This window comes from Lagopus leucura, unplaced genomic scaffold (genome assembly GCF_019238085.1).
Source record: "Lagopus leucura isolate 7727_CA_CO unplaced genomic scaffold, USGS_WTPT01 Super-Scaffold_73, whole genome shotgun sequence".
Taxonomy (NCBI): Eukaryota; Metazoa; Chordata; class Aves; order Galliformes; family Phasianidae; genus Lagopus; species Lagopus leucura.
In genome coordinates, this window is record NW_024962252.1 from 25205988 (window position 1) to 25232887 (window position 26900).

Consider the following 26900-nt stretch of genomic DNA (forward strand, 5'->3'; position numbering starts at 1 on the left):
CCTTGCAATTAGCTGTTGTTTTGCCAGATATGTCAGTTTAGACTCAAACTGTCTTCGGAGCAGGCATTTGTTGACATATATTGGGCTATTTCAAAGGGCATTTTTGTACTTTGAATACTCAATATTTTGAATAAGGTGAGGAAGGCATTTATAAGTGAGATTAACACGTTTATGTATGATGATATGGAGATCAGCTTTGAACTGTAGAGGGAATTAAGAATTTTACATTGAAAGTGCTATCTAGTGTCTAGTGTGAAGTGAGCTACAACATGAGAAACATTAATAAAATGCAATCAGATGGGAGCAGCTACCCCTTGCAACACATATGTACCTTTGAATATATCTATATACATCTAGATTTGTATAAAATAATCATTTGCAGTTATAAATCTTGGGTAAAAATGCTTTCAAAGTTTATAAACTAAACCAAACTACATTTCCCATCCTTAAATTTTTCTCACAGAAGCAATACTGTACCTTTTCAATCATTACTCTCTTAATGAACGGCAGACTTCGAAATCATTCATGAAGAATGAGCTGTAGTTTTTAGCAGTGTGCAGCAGGGAAATGTGGGGGATTAAATGTTTTTGGAAATGAGTTAAAAGATAATTTCTTGTGTTTAAGTTTCTGAGTACTGAAATGGATCTGTCAGAAATCGGACCAGTTTAATGTAATGCTATAACCGAAATGACATGTTACTAAATGAAATTAAGCTTCTGCTTGAATTCTTTAGTCACCAGTTAAGAATATGCTAAAGAAAGTGAGCTTGATCAGCCTGCTACATTCAGCAGATTCCCTGGTTTTCAGATATCATGAAAATCCTGAAACTAACACAGAAATCTGATTATCATTATTATTATTATTATTTTTGTGCAATGCAATTACTTCTAAGTAGTGTCAGCTTCAGTGAAAAGAAAAAAAAAAGAGAAAATTAGTATTAGTTCCATACTTAAAATTTGCTAATATTATTGGAAAAAATACTACTGGAATTGAGAAGGGAGTCAAACAAAACGGGCTTATGAGGAACCCAGTAGTGCTTGCAAAATTGAGAGCTCATAAGAAAAAGTGGGGAGGGTGCATTGTCAAAATGCTAGCCTTGTAAAGGTCAAATAAAATTAATTCTGGATGACAAGCGTATGAAGAACAACAAAAATGGTGCTGAATGAATAAATAAATGCAGTTGAAACTATAATATAAAATTGGCTTTGCCCTTGGCTTACTAGCTTTGGTAATACCCTAGAATTTGTGTATATTATGTGCACAAAAATATTCACAGATCATAATAAAAATTCGAGCAGGACCATATTGACAAAATCTATGCTGTTGTTAGATATTCTTTCACATCAGCCAAGCTTTTTCACAGAAATATTTTGGTACGGAGAGTTTTTTAATAGGCTTACAATTACTGAATTAAGCGGATGCTTTTCTGGACTTTCAATTCCTTTTTTCTTCATTAGAAATTGGAATTTTTAACAATATTTTCATGTCTGGGGAAAACATATATTGAAACATATTATTCCAGAAGATAAGATTAGGTATAAAGGCTGTTAATAATTTTTTTTCCTCTGGAATCATTACTCATAAGTTCCAAATTGCGAAGTGTGTGCTTGATTTTCAAGTGGGCAGCGTTCTGCAGGTTTTTGAGAGTGAGCTTTTGTACGTGAAATTTTGAAAATCAGTGTATGTGAAATACATGCACTGCCTGTGGGTTTGGTGATTTGATTTGTTCATGTACCGTAAATAAATGCTCCATTTGTTGGAAATGCTGTTGCAGACTTTGCAGAGCAATATGCTCGAGCTCGTTGGAACCACTGACAGTTTCGATTATGTAGCTGGCAAATGTTGAGCTACCAATTACTCATATATCTCGTGTGAGTCTTCACCCTGGAATATTAAGGAAAGGAAATTTCATGTCAGCTCTGAGCTGTTACATATTTATGGTAAGAGAGTTGAAAAACTAAGGTTTGCAGCTGTAAAAGTTGGGTATTTGTATTTTAAATTAATTGATGCTCTTAATCCAAGATATGTTCACCTTATTTAGGCACAGGGCAAGGTCATGAAATGGTGAAGTGCTGGAGCCAGAGCCTGGCACTAGTGAAGCAGGGGAAGATGTGATCTTTAATAGAAAACAAATTTATTAAAGACACAGCTCTGCAGATAAGTGTGCTGGTAGTAAGTATGTGACAGAGAAATAAACGCTTGGACGTTGCAATACCATGTAAGTATTTTTTTACTTTTGTTTACACTTTTTTGAGCTTTTTTTGGCATATGGTAGTTTTTAGTATTGATGTTTCACAGTCTTTTGGCTGGATCCTTTTTTTTTTCTATTCCAAAGTGGCTCTTTTGATTTAAGACATGCTTTTCAGTGACATCTACCAGCATGTATTGATTTATTGCACTGAATGAAAAATAAAGATATCACTTCATTAGGTATGGAGCCATTGGGATAACTGAGTCTGAACATAGGAAAAAGAAACCAAACAACACTTCTAATTTTCCAGCTTCCTACAGTTCTTTATGGCTTTAATAGCTGAAATTTTCAGTTGATTTTTTTTTTTTTTTTTAATAGCAGTTAATTTTTGATGCAATTATTTCTTGTTTTGATAGTTGCCTCGGTCAGGTTAAGTGAAGGGGCCAAGAAGTTTTGCTGCTTTAAGCTCTGCCTCTGATTGACAGGCAGAAATCTTGGCAGCACCTGGCACCAATGTCCCAGGGCTTGAGGAATGTGTGCAGGTGGGCTCCCACTCTATCATGTTGTATGGAGATCTCAGACAAACAGCTTAAGCCAGCTCCTGACTCTCCAACAGCCAGATGAGAGTAGAAATAGCCCACTGGAGTGGCCTGGTCTTGAATACTTTGTTGGGAGAAGAGTTTTACATTAAATATTTCACTGTCCAAAGTGCATTTTTAAGTTCTTTGAGGTAACATTCAGCTGCAGCTGCTGTCGTTTCCCATTGGGTAATGTTCACAGCAAATTAATACACAGTCCATATTTATACAGTGGCTTCTGAGTAACAGAAGCTGCCTTTAGCTTTGGAAAACGACCAGACTGGGGGCTGCTATTATCATTTCATCACCTGAGGGGCTCACCTGCCCTGCCAAAAATTGGAGCATGGTAGCTGTGCAGCCCTCAGATGCTGAAAAGGCCCTCCCTGAACACCAAAACTTGAACTTAAGTTGGGTCCATGTGCCTGTAAAGTGGTAAGGCCTCACTTTTCAGAAAAGGGAGCACAGTGTTGCGTGCAGACACTACCGTGTGTCACTTTTTGCAAGCTGGACATTTTCCTTCCTAGTCTGTACAGAAGTACAAGCAGAAATAAAGCATAAACAAATCTAGAAGCCAAACTGGGGAGCTTTGCCACCACCACAGTGCACTTCGTTATTGCCATTTATTCTGACCACAGTGCAGTTGGGAGTGCTGCTTGTGTCAAGAGTTTGTAGAATGTGTCTGCCACTTGAAGTTAAAAGTACATATGGAAGAGTGCACACTGAATTGATTTTATCAAAACAGGCTTGTGGTGAATAGAGCAAGTTCTCATTGCTTTCTCAGGTGCTCACTTCCACACAAGCAGGTAAGTTTAGATTGGACATTAAGAAACACTTCTTTACAGAAAGGGTGGTTAAACATTGGAATAGACTCCCCAGGGAGGTGGTTGAGTCCCCATCCCTGGACGTGTTTAAGAGCCTTTTGGATGTGGTGCTCGGAGATATGATTTAGCAGAGGGTTGTCAGAGTTAGGGTACTATGGTTAGGCTGCGGTTGGACTGGATGATCCTTGAGGTCCCTTCCAACATGAGTAATTCTATGATTCTATGATTCAATCCAGTTGAGTTGCTATAAGTATAAAGGAAAATCAGTTGTCTTTTACGAATTTTGAAATAGTAATATTTGATAATGCATATGCCTGTCATTTTGTGTGGCCAAAATACCCTGCCTGAGTACAGTAGGACTGAACCGATGGAAAACAGAGTGGGGAACTGTTTTGGCTTAAGTCCACAGTTCAGTGGGCTGCAAGTAGTTTGCTCAGTAAAGTAAATACAACCAAGGAAATTTAGTGTTTTTTAGCTTGTTCAGCATTGTTTCTTTCACAAAAAAAAAACAAAAACAAAAACAAAAAAACCCAAGCCAACAACAAAACCAACCCAAACATTACCTATGTTTACAGTTTCAGATTGCTACAATACTTGTACCCAATAATACTGTCAATGCTGTAGCACAGTGAGATCATTTCCTTATGAAACTATAAATACCAATCTCTGATTTACTTTCTGCAGTTTTCAGTTACTCTAACCTTTGGAGATAGCATTACTTGTGCAGTTTGCTTCTGTCATCTCCCACTGAAGTGTAAGAGTTTTAAGTAAAACTGAAAGCATTTTGCAGCTTACAGTACTGGTGTTTTTAATCTCAATGTAACTTTAAGCTCTTCTGACAATTTAAACCACCCTCTTTGTTTGCATAATAGAGAGGAATGGTAACTAATGAATATTAGAATGAATAAATTTAGCATGTCTATTTAAATATTAATCCCATTTCCAAATAAATATTTCAGAGAAAAAAAAGCATATTTTTGGTATTACCTTGTAGTATATTCATTCTTTCTTTCTTTCTTTCTTTCTTTCTTTCTTTCTTTCTTTCTTTCTTTCTTTCTTTCTTTCTTTCTTTATACATAGCTTGATACTAAAAGATAACAAATTATCCCTAATTCTCTTTAAGTAAACCAGTTTATTTGCAAAGTATCACCATTTCAAATCAGTTTTTAAAAATCTTTATTTTCTCTAAACACAGCCTAAGTTGATTGCCATTTGAGTTAATTGCTTGCATGTGCTCTAGTTTGTAGTAGGTCTACAGCTTTGATATTTAAAAGCTATTCTGCCTATTTCATAGCATGAGATTTTTTTTTACAGTACATTGCAGAGTATAAATACAGAACTGAAATACAGAACAGTAACTTAAAACAGTCTTTCTTCACTAAAATGATCTATTTATCTTTTGCCATTCTCTGCAGATTATCAACGTTCTAAAGATAAAAAAAGAATATGTTATTAGAAACCATGTTAGCTGTTGAGAATTTTTTTTTTTAAATTAAGAAAAATCTGAGAAATCTGAAAAACAGCACACTGTAAATCTGAAACTTCAGTTTTCCGTGTGTAGAAATCATGGTATTAATTATGGCATTGTATCTGAAACTCAGTATGTTCAAGCTTTTTTTTTTAATCAAGGTGAAAAATTTCCTTTTTACAGCTGTTCATAGGTTTCACAGTCAAGAACAGTTTTGAGCAATACGACGGAAATTTCAAGGGCTACATTTGTACTCTTGCCAAATGTAATTAATTAAGTGTAAAAAAAAAAATACCTCAGAGGCTAATCTTACAATAATTAAAATATGCAAACTGCAGTCATCGTATTTTTAAACAGTTTACTGAACGTGAATCATCTCTCAGTTGAAGCTGAAACACAGGTCTAGCTCCACATGCTTTATAATCTGATCCCAGCATATAAAATCTTTGGAGCAATATAAATGTTTGTGTAAATGAATTGTTTTAACTTTTCAATTCTCATAATATAAATGCCTTGAATCGTGAAACCTCAGACCGAAGATATTCCATCAGGGAGGCAGAAATGCTAGTAACAGTGAAATCCAAAAAGCGTACAAGAAACAGCTTTTGGGTTTATGAGTCCAAAGACAACTCACGTGGTGTTCCTGCAAAAACTTAAGGAGAAAAAAAAAACACAACAAAAACCCACTGCTTAAATCCCACATCATAATGTGAAAGCTCCGTGCTTTTGTTGGACAGCTGAAATGGATGAATCCTAAAGTATTTTAAGATTGGCTGCTGCTCTGAGTACAGTTAAACTTATACTGTGCAACATTGTCACAGAAAATAAGTTATCTGCAAGCCCAAGTTTCTGTAATTAAATCCTGGAAGGCCCCTTGGGTGGCTAGCATTGACTGGTGTTATTCAAGAGAAAGAAGCATTGCATTTCGTTTATGAAACACTCAAATAGAAAAATAATGCATCTGCCTCTTTACCTAATATAGTTTCAGTGTTTTTCTCTAAGATGAAGTGAGGAAGATGTGCAGATTCTTGTGTTTGAATGCATTTGTAAGGCGTGGATAGGTCCAAGGAAGTAGTATGGAAAGCAGAGAGGTGAATATCAGTGAAGACTTGGAGAATAAATGGTCACCTAGAACCACCAGGGCTGCCTGTACATTCGTTGTTCCAAAAGTAATGCATTCTATTTATTTCTGTTTATTATCTGCAACAGATACAAAGAGCACAGTAACACTGTTTTATAGAGCAGTCTTAGCTATGAAACTTTTTTTTTTTTTTCCAACATAGTCACTTAGAGTAGCTCTGCATTGTCACCAGCAATGAATAGGGGCAGGCACACCAAACTCATAAAAATCTGCAACAGTGGAGGTGAATCACTCTCACCACTGCTGGAATACACCACTCACTGCCTCACTGTGCTCATAGCCACTGTTTGGTCTCCATAAAGATTCCATAACATTGATGAATGTCGATGGCTGGCATTTTTTCTGCATGGTGGAATTCTATTCCATACCTTTGCTTCATATGCCCTTCCATGTCAGAGTGCTTCTCTGCTGCTACTTGTTGTATGGCAACAGAATGTCATGGAATATTTGTGGGATGGTTCCACTGCCACTTCACTACCTCTTATGTTATGGGCCAACAAAATAGGAGGCGTTACTTTCGGAGTCACCCTAGTACTTAGTCCCTGTAAACCTATTATTGCAGTCAGGCAGGTAGGTAACTACATACATCTTTTTCATCCTTTAAACAAGAAAAAGGCAAAGTTCCCTTGTATTTTGACTAGTGTGGATTTTTTGACAAAATGCCTTTCTGTCAGAAAATGCCATCGTTAGATCTTTTTGCCATTTTTGCCATCTTTTTGCCAGACAGTTTTGTCAGGCAGCAGTTTTGTCTTTCCAGATGGAACTTCTGACATGCTTGATTGAAAATCTGAATCATTTCCCTGGTCTGTTTCCACATTTTTGCATTCACTACCATTGGATGAAATATATGTACGAGGAGGAATACAAAGGAACACAGGAGCTCCAGTCCCCAAGGTGAGCACCTTGGCCATGGAGCAAAAGTGCCGTATTCATGCTTGTTTGCTTGCTGTTCAGTGACACTGCTTCTGGGGTGAGAAATTAAGCACTGTTTTTGTATACTGCATAGGATGTTGCCTTGTTTCCTAGTACTACTTTTTATCTGAAGAGCAGTTTTTGCTTCAGAGAGCTCTCTTTGATATTCAGATCATCAGGACCAACTAGGTCATTTCTTCAGCTCTAAGTTGAATTTACAGCATATCTGTTGTTCCATTATAACAGAATTGCAGTTAATTTTTCTAGATGGAAAAATGGATATTTTTTTTTATTTGTTTCCTCAGAGATTAAAAAGAAAAAGTTATGTGAAAGGGAGTGAAATTTTTTGACTGACAAGAAAAGAATGAGATTGGATAGGGGCAAACCATTTCTTGACCCCTACAATTTACATTGGCTTCAGGGTGCCCTTTTTTAGAGCCTGGTTAATTCGTTCAAAGCCCTTTACTCTCTCCCTCCCCGCCAAAAGTGAGCAGCCTGTTTTCTCCTGCAAGGCTTGGAGAAGCCGGCCATTAAGCTTTGCAAACTGGGTTTTTAATGTTTATAACATAACTATAATTCTTATTTTAAAGTAGTCAAAACTCACTTCTGATGAGATTACATTACTTACTGGTTTGGAAGCTGCACTGAAATGGAGATATAACTGTGATGAAACAGGTGTGAAGCCAGAAGCTTAGTTGCAGCCATGTGTATGAGGGACAAGATTACCTCCAGGAACAATTGTATGAAAAACTCAATGAGAGCTGCCCCAAGACTTATTTCAATTTGACTTCCCAAAACATTAAGCACTTCTTAAGCTGATCAAAGCTGAGTCTTGATTTGGGTGTTTGGGCTTGCAACGTTCACTAGTTCTTAGCTACAGCATGTCTTCCTCATATCTGGTAATAAAAATGATCCTCAAGAAAATGAAGGCTGCAAATGTATCTGATAAAAAGTCTCTAATAACAAATAGCTTTCATGTCTGTCATACCTTTCTAACTTCTAACCATGTTTAAAATTTGGTACATTCAGTAATTTCAGTCTCCAAGTCTATATGTGAAGTTACTACCAATGAGAAGTTAAAAATCTTGCATAGTGATGCAGGATTCTAGTTCCATAATAGCAAGAATCCTGAAATATATGCCTGGATATGTTGTGTGCTGCTGCTATATCTTGTTATGAACTTGTTTCATCCTCTGTTTTGTGGTGATCATCCAGATGAAATTTACATTTATCACTGTTTGCTAAGAAATACCAAATGTTTTTAAAAAAGCTAGCACTGAATTTTCTTGTGTACACTATAGGTGTCAAGATCAAGCCTGCAATGTGCACGTGTCTGAATCAACCTATATATATATATATATCTTTTGATAGAATTAATGCAATTATTCGTGATAAATATATTGATAGAGTTATGCTGTATTTAATCCCAACGGGCAGAAATGAAAGAACAGAAAATGCCTCTGAAAATGTCAATTGTAACACTATATATTGCTGTGCTGAGGAAGCAAAATGTTCTTATTTATTCAGTATGATTCAGAGAAGCAATTTATCTTGAACATGTTTTGGGAATACTTCAGATGAGCAAATAGCTTAGTAACTGATACAGAATAAGCAATCCAATTTTATTATAAGATTACTTTATCAACATTGCATTTCAAAGTCCGTTTTAACAACTTTACTTTAGAGGAATTCTGTTTGATTAAACTAAAATTGAGAAACCTAATTTCCTTTGAGGCAAAATTCTCTAATTCTACATATTTAATCACTATCTGTATTTAGAATGCTGAGAAAAGGCTTTCTTGTATTAATAAGGATGACAGGATTAAGTGACTAAAATGTGGATGTTTTTATCTTTCCAAAAGTTATAAAGAATGATGGAAGTTCTCTGATTTAGCATTGAGGAGGGAGAGCTGAACTTCTCCCATTTTCATGTTTTTTTGAGCTAGTAACCATCTGATTTTGAATAATACATATAATATTACCTACAAGAGCACAGTTTTATAATGGTGGTACAGTATATTGTTAAACATTTTCCTTATCAATTCATTCAATTTCATTACTTAGAGAAGGTTAAGAAATTCTAATTGGATTCTATTGTGAGGAAATGATAATTTCCATCAGCCACTTCATTTGAGAAGCGAGTTACTCCTAAACCTGCTGACATGAATTTATAGGAACGTCTTCAGAATTTGTCAAATCACCTCACAAATGCCATGTTTTCTCTGTGATGCATTTGATCACTTGCAATCAATCACCTTTAAAACTGAATATTACACTAACTTTAAATTCCAGCACATAGTCAAGAAACTTGAAAGTTTTAAAGTAAAATAAATGTTTTTGCCCCAAAGCATTTCTTTTACATTCTAAATAGCCTATATTTTTCTTACACTGTTATTCAGATTTATTAGCTATGACTTTAGTAATGTTCTGCAATTTACATAATTAGAAACACTCACACTATCTGAAGTGACCCATTACAAAGCAAAATGTTATAATAAAGGAAAATTACTCAGCCTTAATCACTGTTTGTTTCCAAAGATGCTGACAAACTTAACATGACATGCAACAGCCCAGAGTGAAAAGACTGAACACTAGTTGATTAGAACTGGGAAATTCTGATATATTTTTCATATTCCCATTTTTTGAGGGGAAACAAAACAGGAATAAAGAAGTCTTGAAAACATCTGTTTTAAGACAGCAAACAGTAGTCCTTTAGAAAAGTTACAGCAAATAAGGATGAAATCTTTTAAAAGATAATTGGTTATTGGAAACTATTATACTAAGAAATAACATAAGAAAACTGCAAAGCAGCAGCTTAAGTTTCGGGATGCTTTGTTCACCACACTGCAGTAAACCTCAGCCATTGCTTTGCTTGGTCAGAGGGTCTTCTAGACTGAAGTTGTTTATTAACCACTAAAAGTTAAGCTTTTCTTTCTCTATAATTTGCGGTGACCAGTAAAATAAGTAGAAACGTCTTGAGAAATTATCTGCTGCTCAGAGAAAGCTGCTTAAACCTCTTATTTTTGTAGAGCATTCAAGATAATATTAATTTTTTTACTATGGATAGGAAACTATGCAACCAATGAAACCCATAATTTCTGGAATATCCCTGAATTCATATGGGATACAAACCATGAAAATAATGTGTTACATGTGAGTTTTATTTGCCTGTTTTTGTTTTTTTTTTTTTAACCTAACCACTAAAGAAGACATTTGAAACACATTTCCTGACTTGATCAAGACACAAAGGACAATGTTAAGCTCTTAAAGCTGGATCTTCAGTAATATAAACTTGTATCTGCAGTATCTGAAGGATTCTTCCTAACAGTTGTTAGCAGAACTGGTGGGCTGTATTTCTACCAGCTGACATGTGAAAAAAAACAAACAAACAGAAACAAAACTGAGAATTAATACAGTAACCAAATGCAAGGAGAACAATTTTTGTGCATACCGTTTTTTTTTGGTTGTTGTTTGTTTTGTTTTGTTTTGTTTTTTGTTTTTTTTTTCTGCACTGGTTTCCCATCTTCATGGCTTTGCAGAGGGATAAAATACTGGTTTTATTCAGTTATTGTATTCTGATACAATTTTTTGTCAGACTAATGTTTTCTTAAACTAAATTTGTTACTGAGTTTGTGAGGTCTTAAATAGAAAGTCTGTATTGTGCCAAAATCAACCTAAAGGATCCTGGTATAATAAAATCTTGATGGTAAAAGAACTGCAGGGTATACGATGAACTTTTAAAATTTAGTTATTACTATTATTTTTTACATAATCATGTAGCTTATTAGTTGGGCAAAAGAGGAAGAGGTGATTGAACTTGGATCAGTTATACTCTGCTCAGTTACGTACCACGAACTCCAGGCAGCTGGATAAAAGGACAAGTGCTTTTCCAGAGAGTTTTACAGTAGAAATAGTGTGTATTTAATTGTAGAAGATACTGGTAGGATCTTCTGTGGAGCAGTGTAAGAATCACGGTTGTCTAATTTTAAGAAAAAAGTATTGGAACCAGACTGTCTGAGTGAGGAGCTATGAGGGAAGATGGGCAATGTGGAGAGCTTGCTTTGTGAGCTCCTTTGCAGTGCCCAGGTCAAAATAAAGGCTAGAAAAGATGGTGTTTTACTAACACTGGGCAAGAGTAACTGAATGAATTTGGGTTTAAAATTTGAAGAAGAATTGTAGTATTTCCTGTTAGAAAGAAAGAGCAGGCTTTAAAATCTGGTAAGTACAGTATAATACAATCTGTTTATGATAGAAGCCATGGCCGTCTGTGTTGGCTGAGATTTGACTTCCATTCTGTGACCTCATCAAGTCTTGGAACCTCGTGCTTTCTCGGAAACTCCGAAAAGAAAAGCTGTTCAGGTAGACGTGCCACAGTGGCCTGATTTATTGAGTAGAATTAAGGCACGTAGGGTGGTAGAAGCAGGAATTTCCCTGAATGGTTGGTCACTGTTTAAAAATGTGTTTTGGTTTTGTGGTTGCACAGCTGGAAGAAAACATCAATATCAGCGTACTTCATCCCCGACTTCTGCCATCAGAGATGATGTGATGGGTCAGGAATTCTGATTAGGGCAATGGCGGGTTTGGCCACCAGCAAAAGAAATGAACCTAAAGAAAAGCTCTGATTTCCACAGAATTCTGCTTTTTGGTTTCTCTAATGTTGCTTCTTATTATATGTCATATATCCCAGCCTCTGGGTCTGAAAATGGCTGGAGGTTCTGCTACTGTGTAATTACAGATTACTGGGTTTAAGCCCAGTGTTTTTCCAAAAATATGTTATACATTGAGGAAATCAGTTACATAGAGACAGACCCTTGATTCTTAAATGGTCCTGCTTTAATGTAACAACTGTGGATTTTGTTTCAGAGGAGAGAGATTGACTGCTGTTTTGCTGATTACCTTTGCTGAATCAGACTTTCTGAACATTAAAACAATCCTCATTCATATCACAGTTCTGATTTATACTTCCTTCTGTTATCCTGTTCCTCTAGCATGCAGTTTGTGTTGATAAATTCATTTCAGCAAAATTTGTACTTACTTTAGAAATTGAAAAATAACTTTCTGAATTACTTAGATGAGGGAACTGTTTTGATTTTTACCATTTAGCAGTCATTTTGGGGAAAAGAAAACCTGAGCTTTCCCTGTGTTGCAATTTGCTTTTTGCAGTATCACCGGTAGCTTATTTTTACTTTCCTTTCATGGCAGCTCTAGTTGAAGTGATGCTTTGTGGAGCTGAAAAGAAGAAAAGTCTGCCGGGTGCTTGATATTAACTGAGACAACATTATAGATAGTTCACTTTTTTGTTCTATGTCTTCATTCTTTGTGCAGTAGATAATATTGGTAGGAGAGAGAGGTTAGGTTGCCTAAACATTTATAGTTTTCTCTGCAGCAGAAAGTTCAATAGTGGAGGGAAATGTAGTGTTTTATAGTTGATTTAATGTAAAAGTAAAGTTCACATCATTGTTGTATGATTTTTAAATCTTCAGTAGGATTCATTCATTGTTTCTCAGTATTTTTCTATGGCAATCCTTACTTTTTGTAAAACCTTGTTGCATTTCTCTCCAGACAATTTTTTTCTCCTTTTTTTTTTTTTTTTTCTATAGAATAAAATATATGTATATAAAGTAAAAATCACCTCACTATTGAGAGGTTTTTCTCTATATATGTACCAGTCAGTTACAGCCATTATATGGGAGGATATTTAATATATGAGTTTAAACTTTGCACAAGAATACTTCTGTCTGTGGGTTTGAGTCGTCAAGCAGGTTCCTATAAATTAAATTAAATACACCAGTAAAATGGCAGTTTGTTTTAAGGAATATGCTATAAAATTTCTTATACAGCTGTTTTGAGTAATCTAATACCCCCCCCTTCTCTCATTTTACAGAGATGGTATGTTAGAAAATGCTGTAGGAAAACACTAGAACCCACTTCTTCATGAGTGGAAGAGATCATTTCCTTTACTTGCCTCTCCACTGGTTTGCAATACAGAAGTGTTCAATGATGGGCAGCCAGAATGACAGCGATGCTTAAAATTATGCTGTCACAAAAATGAAAATGCTTTGATATAAAATGTCTTAAATTATTTAATACCAGCAGATAAAATTACATTTCCTTAGAATTTAATTAATGTGTTGAGTGAAGTACTTCTGTTTTACTGTTTTGCTGGGCTGAATGTGTAGATTGACAAGGCTGTTTTTTGCAAGTATGTCTGAGCTGTCTAAACAGCTGTAAAACAGCTGTAAAAACCACTCACTAGCTGTTAAAACTCAAAGTAGTAAATCCTTTCAGTCACTTCTGGCACACTGAGCTTATCTAAGAGATGATTTTTCAAAATATTTAAATAAGTGATTACAATGTACACTGGTTGACATTGAGTACAATGGTAGGTGATAGACAGTGATTCAGAAGTACAAAATGGGATTATATTGATAAGTATTACAAGCTTTGTGATTAAAAGGTATTTGTTACAATTAGAAGTCAGATGATCCTTACTTAAAAATATTAAATGTTAACTGTGTTGCTTGTTGATGAAGAGAAACAACTTGTGATCTGCAAACATTTTTATGTGCAAATAATTTAATGTAAATAATTTAACTTCATTGATTTCACTTGGATTTTTCTCCAGTATTAAAAGTATGACAGTTTGCAGGATCATTGACTGAACAGATGAGTTAGCAATGTCAACTAATTGAATAAAGCAATTATCTTCTGATACCCTTGAGCCTAGAAAACCGTTATAACTGTGGGACTAAAAGACAAGCTTAGAAAGTATGTGGTCCCACTGCAAAATATTCACATTTACTACTAGTTTTAAGACTCTGAATAGTAAACTTGAAAATTATTATAGAAAATACAATTTGTGGTAACCATGCTATAAGGTTGTTTGTTACTCTGCAGAATAAGTAGCGTCTGTAATTTGTAGGAAAGACTGTAGATTGTTTCAGATAGGATAAAAAAATATAGAAATAGGAAAAAATTGTATTTCTAGAACTTGTAGAGAAAAGGCAGGAAGTGATCATTTGGTGGAGTACAGTTAAATATAGAAACCCCTACTTGCCAAAAAGCATTAGTAGGGTTCATTTGAGACAAGAGCATATTCTAGCAATCTTCAAGTACTGTTACATCCTCCTGAGCTTTTCTGTTGTGTGCTGTGTATTTTGTAGAGTCGCGTCTGTTGCTGCATCTCATAAATAAAAATAAAATTGTTTGGCAATAAAGTTATGAATTTTCAATGAAAAACTTCAATTCTGTCAATTTGTCATTCTGAGTTGAATGTATTTAAATTCTGGTCTTGGAGTCTATCACAGTAGATATAAATTGTGTAAAATTTTTAAAGGAAAATCTTTTTGGATAATGCATGATAGGATGGAGAGGAATTAAAATTACTTTTTAGTTTTTGTCTCCACTTATGGGAAGGATAAATTGATACAAACAGATTTTTTGTTGTTTTGTTTTTAAACACCTTAGAATTATGATGGTGATTTTTGTTTTGTACTACCAGGATTACTAATTCACTGACTGAGTCTCTGGTTACAACAGCTTCCAGTTACTGCTGTTATCATGAACATTTCCTGGAGTGACTGTGTTATAAATTTGACCAATAGAACTTTAACAACCCAGTGCAAGACTGATACAGTTTGTTAGGATTATTGCTGTGCATTTGTGAAACCAGCTGTAATTTGGAGTTTGGAAGCAGTCTTCAAGCCATTGTGTGTGCAAGAGAATCTACCTGCATCAGACATTTCTTCCATAACTGATGTTAATGAAAGTCAAAAAAGTGGCATGATAAACAAGAAATGAAATATTCTTGAGTCCATATGAAAGTCCTCCATGTGTAACAGGGCTATGTGATGGAAATGAACAAAGGTAAAGAAATGTGTCATTGGTGACTCCCGTCATCCATAAACTATTGAAGCTGGAGAAATTAGTTTACGTTTTTTTGATGAAAGTGCAGAACTTGAAAAACTCACAGTTAATATTTCATGAGCAGCATTGTTTTCTTACTGTAAGGAGCTCAGTGATTCTGTGATTTCAGTACATGAGCTACAAAAGGTGTGACTCCACAAAAATAATGCACATGGATTTATTTCAAAAGTTGAAATTCAGCCCGTAATAAGGAGTATGTCCTGAATTTCTGATCAATTCCTCTTTCTGGATATTTACAGCTCCCAAAGGTACAAGTGACAACGAATACGACATTCTCCTCCTCTGTTTTACTTGGCTAATTATGCACATTCTTTTCTGTGAAATGGAAGTAATGAGCTTAGCAGAGTAAATTGGTTATTTTTTAATATAAAGAAATTGCAAATGGTCTGGAAAAATATGCAACAGAAACATTTTTCAGGGACATAAAGAATAAAAAACATCCTTTCAGTGTCATTAGTTTCATCAGCTAATAGTATGCCAGAAACAAAGCATGGAAACATGTATCTGCAGTGTATCAAGGATAACAGAAAATTAATGTATTGGAATCTCTAGACAGTGACTTTCCAGAAAATATTCGTTTAATATTTCAATCTTTTTTTCTTTTTTTTAACTTATAGAACCCAGCATTGACTTGCAAGATAGCTGTTGGCATGTAGCCACCCAATAGTTGCTATAAGAGACCTAATATCATTTTATGGGATTGCGGTTATGTCTGTAGCACCAGCAGTTTGCATCCTGTCTGAGGGGAGCAGTTTTGCAAATACTTGATTTACTACCTGCAGATGTTTTTATTCTCACATTTACTATGTCAGGGTCACTACCACGTGTATTAACCTCATTTTACTTTTTGTTCAAATTCCTTCAGCATTTATTGGGAAACTTAGAAATACATTTAGTTTATGTTTGTGTGTTTTGTATATAAAAGAAATATATGTTACCAGTAACCACTTCCCTGTCTCTTGTGTCCCCTTCCCTTCTCTTGCTTTTGGATTGTATGTATTACATACATATAATTTGATGGAGACAATATTTAAAATGGACATGCTCTGTCCCTTTCTTTTCTGGTAAAGTTCTTAATATAAATAAGTCTTTTACAAAGCTTCCTTTCTATTTTTTTATTTCCTTTTTTTCCAAGTTTGAGATAAGTATGATTAAGCAAGATTGTTAAAATGCTTCATTATGGTGTACGTCTGGATTCTAAACATTCTGAAATCAGTAAATATTCACTGTAATTAGATCCACTCTCGTTAAAAATAGCTGGAGTAAATTCTTATGTTAGTATGATGATGATGGCTATAAGGGATTGGAATTAATTGGAATTAAGCTTGTGCATTTCATATTATAATGCTTTATCTTTTGTGTAGTAAAAATTGGGCTTCATCTATAAATATTGTTTTATGTGATTCGGTCCTCTAAAGACAATATTTGCCATTAATTGCTTTATTGCTTTTTTATGGTAACAGGCCAATAAATTATACAAAACAAATCCCCCTCCCTCGAGGACTTCTTTATTTCTAATTGCCAATCTGTTTTCCAATTAAGATGTTTTCTATTTGGAAATCCAAAAATAAATAATTTTAGCAGGGAACTGTTTATCTGTGTTTTTCAAGATATTAATTATGTAAATTCAAAGAGCTGGTAACAAATAAAAACAAGCATTGCAAGCTGTACTGTGTTATAAAAGAATCATTGCGACGTGCTCTTGTAAAAAGCAGAAAGCTCTGTGGTGGAATTAAATATAAAAAGGATAACCTCAGTGCTCTTTGAGGAAAAAAAAAACTATCACTATTAAAGCTATCGGGAAGAGTTATTAAGTTATATATAACTTAAAAGCATTATTTTAAGTCGAGTCAGGCTAAACAAGTGGAAAAAAAAAAAACGTCCTCCAAAAATTGAAACAAAAACATAGCTTCAAAATATCCCTTGGATGTGCTGCACTTACGCAGCTCATGGAAGTGGCTGTTCAAAAGGATGTAACATATATTTTGTCAAAGCAAATTCTGTTTAAAATTTGCAGCGTTCAGTGCTTGCAGCTGTCGATTACTGGTGCTACAATGGAGACATATAACAACTGGCACTGCTTGACGTTTCCCTTCTTGAAAGTAAACTGTGCAAATTAGGGAATTTTTAGAATCAGAAACCAAAGAAAGGCTTCATCCGTACTTGGAGTTTGTATCCATAAATCCTCCTTTATGGAGGATTTATTTCCTCCATAAAGAACAGATACTTTATCGACTACTTCTTTTGAAAATCTCTGTATTTTGTTATATATAAATATATATTAAAATGAGCTTATTATTTATCTAGAATAGGATTCATTTCATTCTTACAGTAGTAGATAATATACAGTTGAAAATTTGCAAGGGGAAATAATAGCTAATGTAAATGTAACATTCCTCTACAACATGATACAGAATAAGTTTTCTAACTGTTTGAACCCACACTTAAATTCAGGACAATGGCATATCTGAAATAAAAATAACAGAAAAGAAAGTGAATCTCTAAGGTAATAAGTATTTTCTCTGAAGTGTTCTTTGAATGTATATATTCTGAATTTTGCCATCTTATCATCTATATATATATGTATTTCTTATAGTGCAGTCTGTAGATATGATGCAAAATTCAGAATTCTAGTTGACAGAAATTTCACAACTGGATTAAACCTTCGCAAGCAGTCACTGAGTTCTTGGGTGTAAGTTCTGCAATTACTGTCTGCAGAAAAGCAGTCCTTCGTGAAGTTTTCCTACCGTTTGTCTTATGAAATGGGCCTTAACTTTATTTGTAATCTTATTTCTATCACAGCAGCTAAACTCCAAGAGAAATACTGAAACTGCATCCGATCATGTTAGTCTTTAAAGTTGACTTTTGATTTGTCACAACATCTAAATTCTGTGAAAAAAGAGTTCACTGTTGTCAGATAGCAGCTCTGTAGTCATGTGATATTGTTTAAGCTCTCCATCTCTTCTGGGTATGCGCAGTGTTGCTAAATAAGAGTAGCATGGGAGAGGAACATAAAATGTTGCAGAAATAACTGATTTTTTAACAGAACTTTTCTCAGCTTCAGGAATAGTCTACAGAGAAGAATAAAAAAGGTTTCCTAAGCAGTGTCAATGATCAGGGAAAAATGAACTAGATCCAAAACATATGGAAATGAAAGGACTGAAGTAGATATATAATTATTAGTATTATTTCCAAATCATCTGTCTTACTTAGTTACACATTAAATAGCGTCATTTACTGTTACTTATAGGAGTGTTTGCATATGGAACTTTGTTTGCTTTGTGTAAAGGATGATGCAGATTCCCTTTTACAGAAGAAAGAACTGGAGCAATGAACTCTTAAGTGTTTTCTTACTGGCCAGATGCCTACAAGTTCTTTCTCTGAACTATTCCAGATTGCTTCGTTTCTCTATAAGATGCAGAAAGATGAGTAATACTTTCTTTCAATAATGTCCAAAATGAGTTTGTTTTTTCATCACTTTTGTACCATTCCATATCTCTATAAATACCCGCCGTTCCAAGTTCTACATGTTTTCAATGGTTTTGCACTGATTTAGCAACACTGAAGTCAAACCTGAGAGCCTGTTTCTCTGATGAGAGTAAAGCACACACTTCAGGACCTTACTGAATGATAGCGTGAAGCTAAAATTAACTTGGGTGAAGTTTTTCACATGAGCTAGAATACAATACTTTAAGGAAATAGTGGGTCTGTACCCAGTAACAGAGACTATGTTTTAAGTAGAATCCTGCAACGTCTGCAAATCCTTGTTTTCAACATTTATTCTAAAAATCAAGGCACAAGATTCTTCTGTGGTGTCATGTGTGATACATTTGACTGATCGTTCTGAATTTCAGAAGTTGGAACTGTACTCCTGAGTAGTTTTGAACTCTTCCTAAATTCGTGTTAAGCATCGAAGGTCAAAACGAAAGAATGTTTCTAACTAAAAAGACTTTATGGAATACAACCATGTATGTTACCAGAGGCATTGAGTGAAATTCAGGGAAATGAAGGTAATTGGCAAAAGTTGTATCGATTAACTGAGGCCAGAATTTTACTTCTGCAGTTCAGAAGCAATGATTTCCTTCTGTCTGATCTCTTTAAAATTAGGACAATTTGGATGTATTACACTAATAACCTTGTTTCCTTCTGACCATTTTTTCTCTAACAGAAAGTTATTTTTTGCTTCATTTGAATTTTGGAATCTAATATATACTAAACAAGTGTGATTTTTTCATAGCTATTTTCAAAATTGAACTTTAAATTTTGTACTGAATCAGAAAACCCATACCTATTTTGCTTCAAAACCATTTAATTTTTTAAGATTTTTCCTAACTCCTTTCCCTGGATGACAAGAGATTTTAAAGTAGACTCTCTTAAATAAGCAGAGATTTACTGAAGGCTTTCAGTTTGCATTCCTCTGTAGTACAAGAACACTTTGAGCAGTACTAGCTGTTAGATATGCAAATGGTATGGAGTAAATCCACTAAATTTATAATTGCGCTCTTCTATCACTCTTTTAAATGCTACACTATACTTGCGCTTTTAGGCTTGTACAGTTGATGTCTTCTACTTTGTCCTTAAACAAAGCTGGGTGAGATATATTTAATATTTTCAGTTATGTTTCTCTACAATATGGTTGCACAGGTGCAAAGGTGCAAATTTGATTTTGGCACAAAAATCTATGCAGCAGATGTTGCAGCATCCTGTTCTTGATCAGGTGAACAGTTGTTTCTCATACAGTCTGGCTTTTAGCAGCAGCTGTGAACAAAAATCAATTTAAGTTAGGCTATTTGATGGGCCAGTCACTTGTTTGTCAATCTTAAGAGGGGAGGTGGTTTAGGAATTTGCCTAAAGACTATAAATTTTTTGAATTAGCATATAGGACTTGCTGGCTGTATATATTTTTCTGATTGTAATGCCACTGATTAAGCACATCATCTTGTTTGCTCGCATTGAAGAGTTCTGATTTCTTTTTTTGCCAGATACTTAGCATATGACAAGTGTAATGGTAATTCTCAGAGCCACCTGAATGTTTTATTTCCTTCGAAGAAATATGCCAGTTCAAATGCACAGAAGTAGTAGCTGGAGAAAAACTGTTATATTCGTGGTGTCTTACAAATACTTTCTGTGCTGCCATATATCATGATGTATAAAAAGCACTGTACAGTAGAGTTTGGCCACCATGAATTGCAAGGCAACATTCATTGAAAATAGCGATGTCTTTAGTTTCTTCATTTGTGCGCTCTGGAAAGCAAATAGATACGCTAAGGCATAGTGAAAAATGAGATAATAACTAACATCAACATTAGTTTGATGTGACAAACTACATTCTCTTGTTTCTACATGCCTTTGCTCTTGTACTTGAGACTAGCAATATTCAAACCCTATTATATATTCAGTTATTAAATACTGTAACAGTTTATATGTATTCCCACAGGTTATTTTTGGATTATCACAGTGCAATATTTTGTGCCCTGGTCGGTTGAGTAAAGAAACTCTGTTATTGCCAAATCTGATCTCTGAATAGAATAAAAGTTGTGTTTATTTGTTTAAAACATGGGTTTTACTCATGGGGTTGGAGATGTGGAAATGCATTCCAGTTCAAATTCATAATTTCCACGAGTGCTTAGCACTTCTCAGGCAGAGTCTTAATTGTAGAAAGGTACAAAGAAATTTAAATGTGACGTTCGTTGTCCAAGAAACAATATGTACTGTTAGATTACATAGATTTTCTATATGTTTAAAAGTGGTGCAGGAAAGAAACTCTTACTATTTTGTTCCTAAAATATTTGTTTTTTGGCAGCATTTGTCTGGATGTATAGCAGATGTACTATGTATAACCTGAGTACAACTTAATGCAGCACACATGTAGCAAATGAAAATAACATTAATAGAAGTTGTTATTTTAATATGGACCTTTGGGCAAAAGGAAGCAATGTTCTGGTCTGGGCTACTTATGCTGTGATATAAATAGAAGATTTCAGTTTCCAGGACTGTCAGTCTGGCAAAGTTCATTTGACCTCAATTTGTGATGCAAGACTCCTGCAAATAATGGCCTCACTAACTTTTATTCTGTTTCTGTTAATAGGAGGAATGCTTTTTGAATTTAGAGGCTCCTATTTCAAGAGTCTGTGGCTATGACACTCCTTTCCCTCACATCTTTGAGCCTTTCTACATCCCAGACAAATGGAAATGCTATGATGCGCTTCGAAAAATGATTAACTACTGAGCAGTAACACAGGTGAGAAATACTGTTCTGCAATGGTAGTTTGCTTGTAAACTGTTTTAACGGGGTGATAGCAAGGTTTGAGGATAAAATATCACTCCATTTATTTTTTCTTTCACAGGAATTGCTTGTAATGGCTTTGGGCCTTTAGTCTGAAAAGTGTCTGAATATTTTTTAGTAGTGCCACTGAAGTCAGTGTTTGAAATTAATTGCTTTCCTTAATCAGAAAATTAAATTTATTGTATCCTGTCAAGTAAGATCAGATATATTTTCACCAATATTTAAAGACTGTTATTTCACAAGAAAACCGTATTGTTAAATTACATTTTTCACTATTTGGGGTGGACTTGTAATCCTGTACAAGTCCTTTACACTGAACATGACACAGGCACTGCATGACAAAGTGTAGGAAGTGAAAGTGTAGGAAGCATTTGTAGTGTTCTACTATTCTATCCAAATATGGCCATAAGGCTTATACTTTGTTCTAAAATATTTGTTCTAAAAAAACCATTCTTCTATATAACTCTGCCCTGGTAAGGCCTCCTCTGGAGTACTGTGTCCAGTTCTGGGCTCCCCAGTACAAAAAAGACAGGGATCTCTTGGAAAGAGTCCAGTGGAGGGCACAAAGATGGTGAAGGGCCTGGAGCATCTCCCCTATGAAGAAAGGCTGAGTGAACTGGGTCTGTTCAGCCTTGAGAAAAGAAGACTGAGAGGGGATCTAATACAGGTTTATAAATATCTGAGGTGTGGGGGCCATAGCGGTGAGGCCAGTCTCTTTTCAGTGGTGAGTGGAGACAGGACAAGGGGAAACGGCTGGAAACTGCAGCATAGGAAGTTCCGCACAAATGTGTGCAAGAACTTCTTTACAGTGAGGTGACGGAGCACTGGAACAGGCTGCCCAGGGAGGTGGTGGAGTCTCCTTCTCTGGAGATGTTCAAGACCTGCCTGGATGCCTACCTGTGCTACCTGCTGTAGGGAACCTGCTTTGGCAGGGGGGTTGGACTCGATGATCTCAGGAGGTCCCTTCCAACCCCTACAATTCTGTAATTCTGTCCTTCTGTGATTAATGTAATCGCAGAGAGATTTCTATTTGCAGAGCCTTCAGGCACTCTGGCCTATGAAGTAGTCTATTTTTATCACTTCTCTATTGTCTTTGTCTTTGATTTCATTTTAATACTGTACCAGCAGTAGTTGGCTGTGCGGTGGCCAACCACAACTTCAGAAATTATTGGGTGTTCTTACTGTAGAACTCTTGGTATTTAATAATCAAAGTTCAATCGTCCGTTGTGTTCTGATCTTTCTTTAGTGAAGTAAATCAATAGCTTTTGAGATTGAGTCTCAATAAGAAAAAAAGCATGCAGATGACACCATAACTGGCCGGTTTTCTTTTACAACAAAGAGATCCTCTAATAGGTAAAGGAATTTGTCGCTGTTGATGCTGAGGGCCGTGGCTCTCAGGTAGGCCCTATATTAGGAGCGCCCTCTTGTGTCAGTTTTACTCAAAAGTTTAGCTGTGAATTAGATTTAGGGCCAGGGGAGAAAATTGTCAGTACCTTAATGTTAATCTCGTTTGCATATTTACTTTCTTCCAGGATGACTTTTTGCATTTCACCATCTTTGTTTCCCACGGTAGCTGAAAATTGAATTTCTGTATGCAAAATGGGAAATTTACTACACAGGCAGCATCTCCAAAAAATAATATAGTTCCCCATACAACGTGTCTCCAAAATCACCCATTATTGACATCCTATAGCATTTCTTAGTAGAATTTTGTAAACCCTTTTGTAGAGTATGCTGTCTTTTTCAGAACAGTTATTCTTGCCTTTTATCTGAGTTTAATGTATTTAACCTGTGTTGACAGTGCCTCACTTGCAGATAGTTGCTTATCTTGAGGTTGACATTACATACATTACATATTGTTTTCTTGCTCAAAGATAGAGTTTGAGAGTGCATGCTGTATAGCTGCCAGTGACAGAGGCAAGAGCAAAATCTGTATCTTTCAGCAGTCTCTTAGTTATTAAGATTTATAGCTAGGTTAGGTATAAGACAAATAGCTTCAAGGTAGGCATCTAGGTTCCAGACAACTATTTGTAGCTGGGAAAAAAAGATAAAGAGAGAAGAGGCGGTGAGATTAAGATGGTTGTACTGTTTCTGGGTACTGGTGCCTGCCACTCATTTGGGAAAGCAAAAAAGAAGAGAAGAAAGAGAAGAAGAAACAGAGGAAAGCAGACAACAAAGTGTATAAAACACACTCTTGAACACAAATATATTGAGGGGAGCTGTAGAAAATTGCCAAGTGGTTTTCTTTTACCTTTGCAGCTTTATCTACCATGTTTGTGTGTTCTGGTTTATTTTTAAATGGATTCTATAGCTGTTAACAGATGACCTTCCTAAGAGTTTGTGTGCTTATGTAAGGTGATAATGTTTCCATTACAAATTTAGCCTCTAAAATTATCAAGTTATCACACTGTTAACTTCATTATGGAGGTTTTTTCATTGTTGTTTTGTTGTATTACAAAGTTTAAGCATGGTTATTAAAGGTTTAAAGATGCTGTGAATGAAGGAAGGTGTTTTGCATTTATTTTGCTTTTCGAGCACGTGTTTGACGTGTTGTCAGCACCAAATGTCTTTTGCTGAGAACCAGTGCTACAGCTGGGAGAGGCTTGCAAGTGGCAGCAATACTTGTCCTTTCTCAGCCACTAATTTGTGCTGGGAAACAGCAAGAGACCTGTGAGATAGATAGTTTAGTACCTGTTCTCTGCAGATAATTATTATTACCCCTGTTCTTAAGCAGTACCTCATAAATGTTGAAGCACAGAAAAATTATCACTCTTATCCCCATTTGTTGAATAAAATGAAGAGACTGGGCAATACATACATACATAATTAACTTGAGACTAATAACCAGTTCTTTTTCAACACAGAATCCCAAATGTTGTAGGCTAGACAGCCTGCCTCTCGTACTACACTGTCTGTAATCCATAGGATAAACATCCTCCACAGGCTTGAATAGATCACAGCATTTCTGACTGATTATGTTTGGATGACCAAATAATGCTGGATGACCAAAAAAAAAAACAACCACAAACAAAACACATGGAAATGGCCTGTAAATCATGTCTTATTTATCAATCCAAATAAAAGATAACACGGGTCTACTAGTGCTATGAGTTAAGCTGGCTTTTTGCTAGATTGTACCTAAGTATCTTAATCTTGCATTCAAACCTTCCTGAGAATCTGTGTAATCTACTACAGTAAAGGTATTGACTGTAGTTTCTTACAGCACCTCTCTTCAATGTAATAACAGATTAATAGGATATCTAGTAGAGCTCTAACAAAAAACAACACACGTGATTCCCTGCTTAACATTCACATACTAGAGTGGGATGGAAGATACTTTATTGCATAAATGGCAGGAATTAGTATTGTCTTCTCACTAGACATCAGCACTTAATTACAGCATTTCTAATTTTTGCTCTCTTCTTGGGCAGCATTAAGAATGTAATGAAACTTTTAAAACATTAAGAAAGTGCACTGTTGGAGTTTAGACACCTTGATGTTCTGATGGTGTTTACATCACATTGCATAATTAGGCACCTTGATGCAAAGCATCTCCTGGAACACAGGCCATATGAGGAGAGGCTGAAGGAGCTGGGAATGTTCAGCCTGGAGAAGAGGAGGCTCAGGGGAGACCTTATTGCTCTCTATAACTTCCTGAAGGGAGGTTGTAGTGAGCTGGGGGTCGGCCTCTTCTCTCGTGTCATTAGTGATAGGACCAGGGGGAATGGTTTCAAGCTACGGCAGGGGAGATTCAGGCTGGACATGAGGAAGTATTACTTTTCAGAAAGGGTGGTCAGGCACTGGAATGGACTGCCCAGGGAGGTGGTGGAATCACCGACCCTGGGGGTGTTCAAGGAAAGACTGGATGTTGTGTTGAGGGACATGGTTTAGTAGGAGCTATTGGGAATAGGTGAACGGTTGGACTGGGTGATCTTTTAGGTCTTTTCCAACCTTGGTGATTCTATGATTCTATGATCTCCATTCACTTACCTTTACCTTCCTTTTCAAAAATGGTTAGAAGTGGATTTAATCCAAATGTACACCTAATAAAGGATTTTTTTTTTTAATATATGGCAGAGAGCATTATAAATTTCAAAAGGAAGATTACCTTGAAGAATGATAGGTGTTTAAATTGTGGATATTACTTTCTGCCTTAAGATAAATAATTTATTTTGTTATCTTCTTCTGCAGAGCTGAGAGGAAAAGCAGGAAAATACAGAAGTCTTCAAAACTGTTGGCACTTACTAAAAATGATTTTGGAATTCACATAGCAGACTGTTTTCTCTGAACTCAACTTATTAGTATTTATCTTGGCTGTTATTCAGGAAGTTCAAATCCTCGTTAATTATGAAATTAGTGATGGACAGGTGATTGCTATAATAAGTAGTGTCAGATGTATTTAAAGATATTCCAGATGTTTAATGAATGTTACACATTGCAGTGGTTCACAGGGTTACATCTCTAAACTTAATTGTGTAAATATTAGAAGCAGGATTTTATTCAATAAAACATATTATACAGACGTGGTCTCTTGGTTTTGTTATTGTTTTGGGAAATCTCAAAGAATCTATTGGAATTTTGACTGTATTTTCAACAAAATAAACCTTGGACAGCTGGTGCCTCTGGTGTGACTAAGACCCCCTTTAACCTGTTTGGTGAGCTGCCTTTCAGCTGACTGTACTTCATATGTAAAATGGCCCCAGATACCAATTTTCCTTCCTACAAAGGAAATGAGAACTCCATTTTTTCTTGAGTAGGGAGGAGAGATTGTGATGCATCATTGCTCTAGTTGAGAAGCTCCATTGGTACACCCCAGTGCAATATCTGTCTTTGATATTTTTCTTCTGGAAGTGGAATGTGTTTGCATGTGGGAGATTTTCTTAAAAACGTGCTGATGCACTGCAAAATTCATGCTGGTGGTGGGAGAGGAGACACTGCACGTAATATTTTCTGTCGGTGTGGGCATAGAAATGCAGAATTACCAAAAAGACTATACAATAAAATTAAACCAGAATGCTTTTTTCCTACTAATATAAACAGCACTGAACGTCACAACGTACAGAAAGAATTCCAACCTTCCAGAATGAGAGCTTCTGAGATCAGTGGAGGTTTGCCAAGTTTTTGATAGTATCCTTTTTTTTTCTGTATGACATGCTAAGGACAGAGCAAAGATGCTTGCTAAGAGACTTGTCCTCTCCTATCCTACATTCCAGGACTGCTGAAAAGGCAGCAGATCTAGCACAGTAGTTTCACAGCCTGTTAGTGAATTCCTTTGGTAACAGCTTTTCTCACTTTTCTAATCTATTCTCTCTGTCACAAGAATCTATGTGTAATAACATATTGCTTCTTAATTTTGGAGAGAAGGAGTAGAGGGGTGAGAAGGTGGGAAGAAGTTTGCCAGTAGCCAAATAACATCTCGTCTCTAATTAGGGGAGTTCCTCTGGGGAGAAAGAGGAACATCTTTTGTATTTGTTCAGGGCAATCCCCAGGATGGTGGTTGAAACACACCAAAGGTGAAGCTCAAGAGAGTTAACTTCACTCTGAATGTCCGTGGATATTCTCTCCCCTTGCCTGTCC

General features: G+C 35.7%; 1 protein-coding gene across 2 annotated transcripts in view; it reads left to right on the top strand.

Annotated features, from left to right (window-relative positions):
- Positions 1 to 25845, top strand: part of BCKDHB (branched chain keto acid dehydrogenase E1 subunit beta) — a 107602-nt gene extending 81757 nt beyond the window's left edge. Inside the window, exons 10-11 of one of the 2 annotated variants that reach the window (XM_042881259.1) lie at positions 21126 to 21278; positions 25515 to 25845. In XM_042881259.1, the coding sequence (XP_042737193.1) occupies positions 21126 to 21266 (141 nt within the window). In that variant the 3' untranslated portion in view covers positions 21267 to 21278; positions 25515 to 25845. Of the gene's footprint in view, positions 1 to 21125; positions 21279 to 21384; positions 21796 to 25514 lie in introns of those variants that run through there. The other variant, XM_042881250.1, reaches the window with a different exon arrangement.
- Positions 25846 to 26900: the final 1055 nt, after the last annotated feature.